The 14,301-nt window shown below is 40.8% G+C and overlaps 1 protein-coding gene across 1 annotated transcript; it reads right to left on the bottom strand.

The window, feature by feature from the left end:
* Positions 1–12,135: 12,135 nt before the first annotated feature.
* Positions 12,136–12,891, bottom strand: LOC121251822 (protein LIGHT-DEPENDENT SHORT HYPOCOTYLS 10-like). Its single transcript, XM_041151194.1, has one exon. It carries the CDS (start codon positions 12,816–12,818, stop codon positions 12,279–12,281), a length of 540 nt encoding a protein of 179 aa, XP_041007128.1. The 5' UTR covers positions 12,819–12,891; the 3' UTR covers positions 12,136–12,278.
* Between the last annotated feature and the right edge of the window lie 1,410 nt (positions 12,892–14,301).

Genomic DNA, 14,301 nt, shown 5'->3' with positions numbered 1-14,301 from the left:
TTCTACCTCCTCCTCGATCCAACAAATTGAAGACTTTGCTTCCCTTGTGTTCTCTATTAAATCCAATCTTCCTAATATCTCAATTAAATTAGCCTCAAACAATTATTTGTTGTGAAAATCTCAAGTTGTACTTATCCTCTGTGGCCATGTTCTTTTTGGGTATGTTCTGAATGGAGTTCCTTGTCCTCTAAAGACTGTCATTGGTGATAATGATGTGTCAACTTTGAATCCATTAGTCATATGTTGGTTGTGCACAAATCAATTGATTCTTGGATGGACGAATAGTTCATACTCATTACCGAGTTCGAAAGATGAAAGGCGAACTCCAATCTCTCTTCAAAGGTGCTCTGTCCATGGAAGTTTACCTTCATAAAGCAAAGTCTCTTGCTCTCTTGCTTAGCGGTGTAGGTAAACTAATAGAGGATGACGATTTTATTATCTGTGTTTTGAGAGGTTTGGGATCTAAATTTGATCCTATTGTTGCTGCTATAAACGCTCATGATGTGTTCCCTTTACTTGAAACTGTTAGTGGAAAACTTCGAGAGTTTGAAATGAGACTCACGGCTACGAAAGGAGTTTCTTCTACGGTTGCTTTCTAGTCTACCTGAGGTGGTTCTAACTTTGGGTCTCGAGGTCGACATGGAAGTTGCGAACGTGGTTCTCCATCATCCAACCAACAACAGGACACAAGCCACAAAGGAGGTGGTTGTTCTCAAGGTCCCACATCTGGTGGGCATCCTCAACAATTCCAAAATCGTGATGCTTCCAACACTGGCCGTGGACGTGGTAAAAATTACCGCTCTTGCGTCACTTCTTTCTGTTGTGGTGGTCCGAATCATAAAGTTGAAGGTTGTTGTGCAACCGATGATGAGGTTGAACAATACAAAACTTTTCTAGCATTGCAGGTTGGTGAAACTATTGATGATACTTGATATCTTCATACTGGGGTGAATCAACACATGATTACTAATGTTATTGAAGCCAAAGGTATTGATTCTTATCGTGGGAACGATTTCGTAATAGTTGGAAATGGTACAAGTTTATCCATCACTGGTATTGGTGAATTTCAACTTCCTAAAACTAATCTTCACTTGGATAATGCTCTTATAATTCCTACCATAGCCAAAAATCTCCTTTTTGTTTCTTAGTTTACGAAAGTTAATAACTGATGATTCTTGTATTTATCCGTGGAGATTTCTTATCATGGCTTTGAAGACAAGCAAAGTGCTACTTAAAGGTTCTATGGTTGATGGCTTGTACCCAATCAACCCAAGGTGTTTGCAAGCACATAAAGTTGGTTTTCAAGTAAATAAAGTCTCAGGCAGTGTATAGCATGCACGTTTGGGACATCCAAATTCATCCAAATTCTCTCATTGTTTAATTATTGTTACTTCTTTACTATTTTCAAATAAAGTTGTTTCATTTTGTGAAAGTTGCAATTTTGAGAAATCAACGAAATTGCCATTTCAATCTCGTACAAATTATGCTACTACATTTCTTCACACCATTCACACTTATATGTGGAGAATAGCCCCAGTTACCTTCGACGATGGTTTTCGCTTTTATCTTATTATAGTAGATGAGTACTCTCATTTTATTTGGCACTTTCCAATGATGCGAAAATCTGATGTATCCATATTTTTTTTCCAAAGTCCTCATGTTGATGGAAAATCAATTTCACACTCGTGTTACAATCATACAAAGTGATGGAGGTGGGGAATACGTTAATGGTACTTTGAAGGATTATTTTGAGTCTCAAGGAATTAGTCACAAGATTTCTTATCCCGGCACTCCTAAACAAAATGGTTTCATCGAATGTCATCATCGGCATATTATTGACACTGGTTTAACGCTTTTGGCTCATTCATCTGTTCGATCAAATATTGTACTGTTGCATTCAATACTGATGTGTTTCTTATTAATCAGTTGCCCACTCTGATTTTAAATAATAAATCACCATTTGAGATGGTTTTTGGACCTTCACCACCTTATTTATCTCTAAGAATTTTTGAATGTGCATGCTTTCCATGTCTAACACCTTTTGGGCGATCTAAACTTGAGTACAAATGTGCTAGATATGTCTTGCTCATATACTCTCTTCATCATAAAGGATATCGTTGCATGGACGTTCAAAGAGACCGCATATACATATCACGTCATGTTGTTTTTAATGAACTCATGTTTCCATTTCAACATGTACAGGGTCATACACCCGAAAATATTTAGCCATTCAAGGTTTGGCCCCTTCCAAAAAGACCTTCAAAATGTAGAGCTACAGTTTGAAATTTCTTCACCCGTGAACCTGGTGTCATGCTCTTCATCTGCTACTATTGATTCCTCACATTTAGCCATGCCTAATGTCCCTGACACTAGTTTATCTCATGCATCACTTGTTCCTCAGCCCGTATCAGTCCCAGTTCCCACCCAAACAAATCCCATGATCACTCAAGCTCAAGATGGTCTAGAAAATCCAAAGTTTACTTCTCTTCACGTCATCTTATTCTCACTTGTTCCTTAGCAGATCTGATTGCTCATTTGAAGGAACCAAAAACCTTCCAGCAAGCACTCAAAGAGTCCTACCGGAACAAGGCTATAAACCTCGTCTCGTAGCTCAAGGTTTCACTTAATTTCATGGCTTTGACTATGACAAAACTTTTAGTCTAGTTGTAAAACTCGGGACCATTCAAATGGTTTTAGCGTTAGCTTTGTCTCAAGATTGGTCTCTCTAGCAACTTGATGTAAGTAACACATTTCTCCATGGAGATTTACAAGAAAAGGTTAATCTCTCTCAACCTTTGGGTTTTGGGGATCCATCCTGACTTGATTTTGTTTGTCACCTTCACAAGGCGTTGTATGGTTTAAAGCAAGCTCCTACAACTTGGTACATGAAGTTCATTACCTATATTCAGTAAATGAATTTTTAGTGTTGTCCCTATGATACCTTCTTGTGCTATAGACAGTATGGCTCTAATATTATTCTGCTTTCGATATATATGGATGACATTATTGTTACTGGAAGCTCATCTCTATAGACCACTCAATTTGTTTTTCACTTGTCCTTAGCCTTCAACATGAAAGACCTTGACGACCTGTATTATTTCTTGGGAATTCAAGTTTCTTGAGATGCATTTACTCTCACGTTGAATCAAACTTGATATGTGCTCTTTCTTCTGCACAAATTTGGTTTAGATGGTGTTAAAGCTGTTTCCACACCAGTTGCTTCAAGATCACAATTGTCTGCTGCCCAAAGAGTTCCATTACATGATCCCACCATATATTGGCAAGTAGTTGGCTCCCTACCTAAATCACATCGACCCGTCCTAATATAGCATATGCCATAAATCTTATTTGTTAGTTTGTGCAAAATCCTCATGATACTCATCTCATTGCTGTAAAACGAATATTAAGTTATTTGAAAGGGACTCTGAACCTTGAATTGCATTTTACTAAGATACCTATCAATGCACTTAATGCCTATTGTGATGTTGATTGGGCAGGTTCTCGAGATAAAAGATGCTCTACTACGGGTTTTGCAAGTTATTTTGGTGACAATTTACTCCATTGGGCAGCTAAGAAGCAAACCACGGTGTCTAGATCAATGGCAGAAGCATAATATCGTCCTCTTGCGACTACAACGGCCGAACTCATGTGGTTTTTCAACCTTCTCAAAAGTCTCGGCTACTCAATTACTTCGTTTGTTTTATACTGTGACTACCTTAGTGCCATAAGTATGGCCAAAAATTCAATTTTTCATCATCGTACTAAACACATCAAAATCAATGTGCAATTCGTTCATGAACAAATTGGGCACCATTTTATTTCTTTTGAACACATTTTTGATTCTGCATAGGTTGCTAATATTTTCACAAAGTCTTTGTGTGCTCCCAAATTCGAATTCATTCCAAATCATGCCAAACTCCTGATCGATATTGTCCTGCCTTTAGCATGAGGGGGACAGGGCGGGTTTGAGCATGTTGTTATAGGTACAATGATCATGATGATATTCGTTTCTCATAACACGTTTCTTACTTTAGTAAATTTTTATATACATTGAATTCTAGTAATTAATGTACTTGATATAAGAGAAAGATTTATGGAAACCCACATGATTATCGTATGACCCATAACACCAGTCCTAATGCACTCACATGAAAGTAATTCGTGAAAATCTCGCTGTAGTATGTGTCTGTATTTTTTTTTTAAAAAAGAGATCACATACTTTTCAATATCTTCACGTTAATTTTTCCCTTTATTTTTTCCTTACCGTGGATAGTGCACGCGAAATGAAAGCAACGTTTAGCAATGCATAATATATATAAATTATATGCATATCTATATATGTATTGTTAAATTTCATTATTTTTGTGAAATTTTTGTGACTAAAATATATATATATATATATATAATAAATTTACAAATTGATATAGTTTTATATAATACGTTAGATCTACATTATAATAAACATAACTTTACAATCTAAAGTATCACGTCAAATTACATCAGTTTATGATTTTATTTTTTTGAAATCTCTTTGTGAGTAAAATATATATATATATATATATATATATCTAAAGTAATGAAGCAAAGTCACATATTTGAATAGTGCATTAATAATTTGACTATGAGAAATTCTATACAGAAGCATTACACCACATACATCCACTTAATCAATATGTAAATTGTCATTTTATTTAAACACACACATACTTAAGATTTAAGATAGAATGGTAAAATAATAAATCATATGTTGATTAAATGAAGATGTGTAGAGTAATTTTTTTTTTTTTTATATAAAATCATATGTTGATTAATTGGAATAAATGTGTTAACGTCGTGTTTTGTACAGCTTTGCATTAGGTTCTAGCAACTCGGGACTTCAAGTTGGGCATACGAAAATGAAGTAGAAAGCAGCTGGGAAAGGGCGGCCTTGGGGCCAGGGAGTCTAGGATGCCAAAGTTAGTGAAGTATTTTGAAAGTTTTTAAATAATGAGAGAGTTTAGAGACCGGAGTTTTTTCGTACTTGGAATTTGCTATTTGTACATGGAGTCTAGGGGGAGGGGACAAATTGGGCCTATCCTTGGGGAGCCCATACCCTTTTTACTGTTCATTTTGTCAGAGTCCTTTAAATGCGGCATGCCTTTGTGACGGTGCTATTAATGTAGCGTGTTGCTCAGGTGGTGGTGCCATTAATGCGACGTGGTTTCTCAATTTTGCTTTACTCTGCTGGTGTCTTTGGTGGTCCGTCGATGTTCCCATATCTGAAGATCAAAACTTCTTAGGCTTTCCCATAATGCCCTGTACGAGTCCACATGAGCGGGGTGCGATCGAGCGGCATCAGGCTTGTCCGTCCCATTAGCCATCGTTGTTTACTTTTCCTTACAAGCGTGTTGCTTCATGGGCAAGTTTGGGCCTTAGGGGCTGAGTATCGGGGTGAAGCCTATTACTTTCACTCTAGCGCCTAGTGGGCTTATGAGTGAGGGGGAAATCTCCTTACAGTTATCCCGCCAATTCCCATTGGACGGGTCTGATGGGACTTCTGGCTTTCTTTCCATGATAAATCAACTTTTCCAACTACGACTATGCAGCCTTCTCTTTCCCGAGACATGGAGTTGTGGATTTCTGTCAAGACCCCAACAAAAATACCCAAGGACAAGGTCCTAGGCATGCGTGGATAGCCGAGATAGGGTCACATTCGGAGTCAAGCCCAGCTTTGGAGGACTTCCCTAGGGGTCTAGTGTATGCCCTATGAAGATTGTAGGAATGACACGGGTCAATTAGAACATGGCTCACGTCTTCTCTCTTGACCATGCCATGGCTCAGCCCCTTGACACTGCTGCTGACATGCCATGACAGCCCCTTGACATTGTCGCTGACATGCCTTGACAGGCCCACGACCATGCCTCGACACTAACGTTGACAAGCCTTGACATCCCCATGGGACTTGCCAGGACACTATTGCTGACATACCTTGACAGCCACACGGGCCATGCCTTGACACTGTCGCTGACATGCCATGGCATGCCCAGCAGTAGCCCACAACCCAGCTGCAGCCCAGCGCCCATCAGCATGCCCAGCAACCCATAAACATGGTCAGCAAGTAGCCCCAATGCCCATCAGCCTGCCCAGCAGCATCAGGACTCCCATAGGCATGCCATGGTCCCTGTCAAGGCACGCCCATGATAGCTCAACAGACATCCCATGGCCCCTGCCACGACACGCACTTGACAACATCATTGGCATGCCATGGCCCATGCGAAGGCACGCTTATGTCAGCACCATAGACATGTCGCAGGCATGCCATGGCCCCTACCATGACATGCTCCTGACAGTCAGCGGCATGCAGCAGGCGTGCCATGGCCCCTGCCATGACATGCCCTTGACAGCCCATTGCGAGGCTAGTGACATGCCTTAGCACGTACCAGCAGCACATGGCCAGGCCATCAGCACCCTAGGGCCATGTCAGGACATGCCCAGTGTGCGCATGCGCATGCGCATCAGCAAGGCTAGTGGACGCCCAGGCCACCTGCTTGGGCCATGCACCTAACTGGGCCATGGGTGCATCATCAACATGCAGCGCCCATGCCATGCGCACAGCAGCAGCTGCCCAAGCCCAGGCCACCTGCCTAGGCCATGACAACACACCAACAGGCACACCCAGCATGCCATGTCAACCCCGTAGCCATGCCATCAGGCAGTCCCAGCACCTAGGCCCTTGCTTGGGCCATGTCATCCATGCACCAGTAGGCAGCCCCATGCCTAGGCCCATGCCTGGGCCATGCCAGCCACATGCACAACATGCCCATGGCCCATGCCATGGGCCAACTAAGGCTACCAAGGGCCAATGCCATGGGCCCCACACCACTATCACTTATTTATTTAATTATTTATTCATTTTATTTATCAAGGGACCTATTAGGGTTTTCACTTTGTAATATCTATAAATAGGACCCTTAGCATCTTAGTTTACATCTTTTGGCTTTTTGATCATTTGACATTTTCCTTTGTGGAAAGGTTTGGTGTGTTCTTGTGAACACTTTCGGTACTTTTGCACTTGGGCTTTTTGGGTGCTTTTCGTAAATCCCAAGGAGAGGATTAATACCTTGCAATTCGTGAATATGTGTTGATTCATTTTATCAATCTCTTGTTATTTTGCATTCAATATTTATATCATCAATTTACCAATCTTTTGCATATTTTTCATTCTCTATTCAAAAATCTAAAAATACATTATTGTTCTTATATTTTCTAGATTGTTGATATATTTTCTTGCATTTTCTCACATACCAATCATATCATAAGCCTCCATATTTCCAATCCCATAATTTCCATATTTGCCACTTTCCAAAGTTAGCCTCCCTCCATCCAACGAAGCCCTAGCCGAAATTCCTATTACCTTCATCATTCCATACACATATTTTGCCATAGTTGGAAACCCTAGCCTTCTATAAGGATTTCTTAAACTTTAGGAATCCTAACCCTAGCAACCCTTCATCCACAATAACCCTAGTCGAAACCCTAGAGTCCGACAAGGTAATTCCAACCTTTTGTGACTTTTCATTTCATCTTCTAAATCTAATCTTCAAATCACCCAATCCCTAAAATCACTCATTTCCCAAGATTACTCAAGTCAATCAAAGATCTCCATCCTCTTGCCATATTCAAATCCTATCTTTTATTTCCAAATCCCTAAACTCTAAAAACAACCCTAGACTCATTCAAATACCATCCAACTTCATCCTCTTACCATATCTAAATCCTACATTCCTCATCTTATCTTAGTCAATCCCTAAAGTCAAAGAATAACTCTAGACTCATTCAATCACTATCCAACTTCATCCTCTTACCCTATCCAAATCGTACTTTCCTCATCTTATCTTAGTCAATCCCTAAAGTCAAGGAGCAATCCTAGACTCATTCAAAGACCTTCCAAACCCTAGCAAACCATCCTAGACCCCAACGCTAGTCCATCACTTCCCAATTTCGTAATCCTCCTTAGTCACCACCCAAAACCCTAGCTGCACTATACCATACCAACCCTAAGCATCATCCAACTGGTGCCAACATGAAGGGCAACTTTCAAGTCTTTCCACATTGCATGAAATACACCAAATCATCACTTAGATCACCTAAACTTATCATCATCATCATCATCATTTCACCACTAAACACCATACCTTTATCAACCTAGGAACCCATCATTACCATCATACGTGCAAGGCCAAGCAAGTTGCCAAGACACATCTAGTCATCGCAAGGCGAGGGGAGCTCACGGACCCTCTAATGTTTAGGGACTAGACCGGGGTCCCTAACAATTTCTCAGTACTCACGTGTTGTACTTCTACTTTCCAGCCATATCCGTGTGGCCTTTTTGTCTTTACATAATATCTAGCAACGGTTTGCCTTCAGCTTTTATGACTGTACTTCAACAGTTTCGAATCGCATTAAATGGTGCCCCTTCAGTCCATTTGTCATTATTTGCGTTAGGTGGTTACCTCTTTCCTACGTCACATCACTGGATACAGACTGTTGGAATCCCAACGATTGTGAGATTCTGGTACTCTATGGGGCGCGTGGGTTCTTACTATGTCGGGATGTCAATCGTCGAGCTTGCCTATATAAGGTCCCATTCTTTCTCAGCAACAGATTACTTTGTCTATTCTTTTTTCTATTGAATATACCGTGTTCCCCTTCCTCTTTCAAGCACTTCTCCTTACGTTGTTCTTTCTGATTCCTCTTCTTTCTCCTTGGTTGCTAATGGTCCCCAAGAAATCCTTGAGTCCTTCGGGCTGGCTAGATCTTCTAACTCCACCTGTGCTGCAGACGAGCAAGGCGACAGCATTCTAAAGGAGTTTGCTGGCTTCTCGTGGCATTTGAGGTGACTCCCTTTGAGTTGGACTATGGAACTTGAGGTGCCCCCTACCGAAGGGGCTGTAGATTTAGAGGGTTTTGCCTCCACAGTGGCGGTGTACCCCTCCATGTTCTTTAGCGGTCTCAGATTGTCTTTATGTTGTCCAGTGCAAGAAGTGCTGATCTAGTTGGTGCCTACTCAGCTCCCCCCTAGCGCGTGGAGGATCCTTGTGTCATGCAATGTCATTTGGGGTTGCGCATTGGAGGAGGCCATGGGTGACTACCCGGACCTCATAGCACGTGAGTTCCTCCTCTTCCAAAGCTCACCCTTGCTTTCAGCCTTCATGTTCGCACACTGTAGCACGCAACACTTCTTCTTAAGCTCCAAAATTACCCTCTTATTGTCATCTTGCCCTCATTTCTTCACCTCCTCCAATAGTTTCTCATACCTCTCCACAGCAAGTCGGCTACTCTTGGTGGCGTCTTAGTGGTTGTTGTCACCGTAAGAACTAATTAGCTACCTCATTACATCCCTTGTTGATTTTCTTCGAGGTAACCTTTGGCATTATCGGCATGTTGTAATGATAGAGATCCCTTTCTGCCAGTTCTACTAGAATATGATCTGATCAGGCTTTGGTTTGCTTGTGTCTCCACGACTTCCTTTTGTATCTAGTAGACTTATGTTGTATGTCATTATAAGCTTACGACTTTATGTGGTAACTTACCGCTTCACGTAGTAATTTGTTCATTGTAAGCTTGCATCATCCAGAGCCTTATGGTTCACACCGCCAGCGCCGAACCCATCCCTGATGACCCCGCCAACTGGCAGTTCCTCGCGTATACTATCCTCGTTTACCTTCATTTGTTGATTATCCTCTTGTTGCCTTTAGCAATGTCGTTGACGAGGCCGATGACTCTCCACTTTTTCTTTGAGCCAATTTCCTTCTTTTTGTCGTTGATATCTCAGACGAGCTTTACCCCATCTAGTCTTTTAGTTCTTCCATTTCGCATTGCCATGCTTTATTTTGATATGTATTGAAAGAAAGGGAAGTGTCATCAGTGTATGCTAGTCCTTGTCCACTGTTGTCAACTTAGAGGGAGACTCCAGTTGCCTCATTGAGAGGAAAGGCCGGGAAACATTTTGCTAACCTGCTTGTATGTCTCTCCAAGTAGCACCATGGCTGTAGAGTCGAATTAAATAATTCGAGCTACCCTTTTCTGGAATGGGGGTTGGGGCAAGTTATCTAGGTAGTCATGGGGCTGGTCCCGCTCTTCGTTGCGGGGAGACAAGGCGGCATCTGGCTAGACCCATCTCCTTGGTCTGTGGGGAGGTAGGTTGTTCGGGCAAATTGGGACCAGACCTACTCCCGTCCGTTGACATTGCGTGTTTAATTCCCAACTAAAAAATAAGCAGGCTATCATAATTTTATCTTTAGTTTCGTAGGAGTTAGACTTTGTAAACCCTTGCCCTTCAGCCTATGACATGATGTGCTTGCCACTTTTTACCAATGTCTGCAATCCCAAGTGTAGCATTTGGGCTGTCAAAGGACTCGGCCCGGACTCCATCGGAGAGGGGTTGGGATGCCACACGCCAAACCGCCCCTTTGCCTTCCAATGAGGTGATTCAAACAGCAGTGTGGATAGTTTGCTCTTTTGCCATGATGTGGGTCGGGATAAGGTTTTGGGTAGCCTTGAGGCTGGACCCACTCTCCGTCGCGGGAGGGACAAGGTGTCCTTTAGCTCAACTCGTCCCTTTGTTCCCGTGGGAGGTAGGTTGTTCAGCCAGACTGCTACTAGACCCACTCCCACCCTTTAACACTGTAGGAAAGGGTAAGTTTTGGGTCAGGCTGGCGTTGAACCCACTCTTTGTCATAGCGGAGGTCAGGGTAAGTTATTAGGGTAGCCATGGGGCTGGTCCCATTCTGCACTGCGAGGAGACAATGCGGCCTCTAGCTCGACCAGTCTCCTTGGTCTGTGGGGAGGTAGGTAAGTCTTTCCATTCAGGTAGCTGAGGACTGACCCGCACTCTGCTGCGGGAGGAATAAAGTAGCCTTAGGCATTACACCCATCCATTTAGTACCCCGCGGAGGAGGTAATTCAAACAGCGATATGGCTGGTTCGCCTCTCCTTCACCATGGTGGGGATCGGCTTAAGTTTTTTGGGCTGCCAGGGGCTAGTCACACTCTCCCGGATGAGGAGGTTGAGCCTCCTGCTCACTTATCATCCTTCGTTGGGAGGCAGACTGTTCGGCCAATTTGGGACTAGGCTCGCTGCCACCTGTTGACATCGTAGGAAAGGGTAAGTTTGGGCTACTATTCACCCTTTTGTTTAGGACTAGACCCGCTCACTTATCACCCTTTTGTTGACAGTAAAATTTAAAGATGAATGTTATGCATCAGCTACTATTAATTTTCACACTTCACACTTATAGTTTTTTTTTCATAGAGTGTGTGGGTGTTTTTCATAAGGTGTGGGTGTGGAGTGTGGAGTAGTGAATAGTGGCTGATGAGAAGAGTTTTTCAAATTTAAATGCCTTCCCCACACACAACAATGCAAGCTTCTTTTCTTGGGTCCTGATAACTTCTTTTCTTGACAGTTGGCGATGATTATGAAGGCGAGTCCCGCCCCCCAGCAGCCCACCCCACCTTCGTTTTCTTCGCTTCATTCCTTCCGTTAAATGTTTGGACCTGCCAGATTCATAATTCCGGGATTTGTTTTTTTATTATTTTTTGCTCATGCAAAACCATTTTTTTTTTGCTTAATTATTTAATTATAAAGCTGCGTTTATATCTGATGTGTATTAAATATACATAAATTGCAAACAATAAAATACTCGAATATTAATGCAGTACCCAATATTCATATACTTGTAAACAAATCTTATATTTATTAAATAAAATATGAATCTAATTGGATTATTAGGACACTAATTCTAATCATCTCTATGCTTTTTTTGTTGTGCATGCTTTGATCATTTTGGGGATGTATGGGTATCAACTTGGTCTGGTGTTTCTCTGTGCTTTAAGGTCATGTTTCTATTTGTAACTTTGTGTTCACTACATTTCTGAACCAATAAATATAACTTTTCACATGTCTTGGAGTAAATCACTACAAGACAATTGTTTATTGTTGCCAGTTTTTTTTCCCTATCAAAATGATTATTTCCTATCAAAATGGATCTATTCTCGTCACAAATAATAATTTTTATCGTAAATAACTCCTCACAAACACTAATTTTTTGTAGAAAATAGTAACTCATTAATACAACATATATATGCTCATTGTATCTTGAGCTTCATTTAAATGCCAATTGAAGTTTGCAAAATCATGCCAACAATTACAATACCTTTAGAGCTAGCCTTCTCAACAAACAACATGCATCCCAAATTTGAAATCAACCGACATGTATTAATAAAATCACCAGATTCAAATTAGCTAAAGGAATTAAACTGTGAAGTGCGCACAGTAGAACTTGGTTCTTCGCTTCCCTCACTTTGATTAATAGTCTTCTTCTTTTTCTTCTTATACGGCAACCCCCTTGCGTTAGCTTGAAACTGTCTTATCTCTCGAAGATAAACTCGGATTTCACCGCTAGCAAAAGGATTTGCCTCGTGTGAACCTCCATTCTCTTCATAAGCAGCTCTGAGCCTCCCAATAAGAGAATCAAGGCTACCCCAAGCTTGTCTAAGTGGGCAAATGCAAGGTGCAGGGCTAGGCTCCGACTGTCCATAAAATATACATCCTTGGTGGTGAACTTTAGTCTTTCCAAATTGGTCAAGATATCGGAGATAATTCAATACATGACTGCAATAGCACTGGGAGAGTGGAACTGGAGGCCTTTGGCTCTTGAGGTAATGGCCAAAGGTGGTCCAATCCCTTCTTTTCTGTGACTCATAACGGCTTGGTGTTGTTCGTTGCCGAACATTAGAAAAACTTGACGATCCTTCTGCAAAATATTTCTTGTCGGACATCGTGCTGGTGATTATTAATGCAGAATGAAGATATATAGATTGGTTTGATTTCGCTAAATAGGGTAAGAATTAACGTGGGTGAAAGGAATAGGAATAGGATAGGAAGTGATGGAAGATGGAAGATCACATCAAGAGTCTTGACTATTGAGTAGACGTGTCATATTGGGCCATATAAGTTGATTTTTTTTATATCTTTACTTCTCAACATTTATCATTTTTCGAATAATTAACATCATAATTAATTATAGTACTAATACCCCAATAAACATAGAATTATATATGGTATGCCCTAATTTGTCAAAGGCATGCAGCCTTAATTAATTTATATTGAATTGAACAACATATTTACAATGAATGTCATAGTTGTTGCCAATGCTAACGTTGTTTACGTGAGGGCCGGGCTGACATATGCTGACATATAGTTTCTGCTTCCCTGCAACAGTTTAGACATAAGTCATCATTTACTAATATCATCGATGAAATAACTATAGCTTTGTTGGAAGAAGGGCAGTTAGGGCTCTCCAGAGATCAAATTATTTTGTTGATCTTGGGATGTTAATCTTCCAAACCTTCTCCCATACTGGCTTCTGTGCAGAAAAGTTTGAAGATTCCCCTCTCTTTTTGTTCTCTAAACTTATACCCAAATGATAAGCACTCCATTCAAAACATATTTTCATCCGTAGTAAAGCCTCATATTACTTTATCTTCTGCCCCTCTTCAACTCAAGGGTATACTACATATTTTAAGTGCTTCTTCTTTCATGAAAATTTCATATATGAGCTTGTTATTCCAACCGTCTAACTCCTCAATTATCAGTAACCTGACCTCTGCATCCTCTAGCAGTACCCTGACCTTGTTTTGCTAACATTGTCTCATTAAAATGCTCTATATCTTGAAACCCCAATCCTCTAAAACATTTTGGTTTCCTGTGTTTTTTCCATTTCTTCCAATGAATACCCTTTCCTTCGCTTTTTCTTTTCCACCAAAACTTTTCAAATAAAGAATTTATCTACTTTCATAGAGTCCTTGGCAACATAAAAATATTCATTGTGTAGGTAGAGGTTGCCTGGAGAATTACCTTTATCATAATCTCCTTACCAGTAGTAGAAAGAAAAACATTGAACCTAAAATCATTTGAACTTGGAGAATTTTTTTGAGTATCAAAGTAATGAAAATATGATTAAGAGAACTAGGCATGCTGCCTCCATTAAGGAATTCAAGCACAACCATATACATACCTCAGTCCCAACACTACTCCAATGGTCTTGAAATAATCTAGCTCCAAATCCATCTAGGCCCAGGAGATTTAAACGGCCCATTTGCTTTAAAGCCTTATAAATCTCCTTACTCAAAAAAGGCTCTTCAAGTTTGAAGTTCATTTCTTTAGTCACCCTTCAGTCTATGTGTTGTAAACACATTTCTATTCCTCAGCACCAGGGATAATAGTGGAATATATTGATTCAAAATGCATCTTGAAAACCTC

Source organism: Juglans microcarpa x Juglans regia, chromosome 2S, assembly GCF_004785595.1.
Source record: "Juglans microcarpa x Juglans regia isolate MS1-56 chromosome 2S, Jm3101_v1.0, whole genome shotgun sequence".
Lineage (NCBI taxonomy): Eukaryota > Viridiplantae > Streptophyta > Magnoliopsida > Fagales > Juglandaceae > Juglans > Juglans microcarpa x Juglans regia.
The sequence above is the reverse complement of the archived record's forward strand: the minus strand, read 5'-3'. Positions and strand labels throughout refer to the sequence as shown.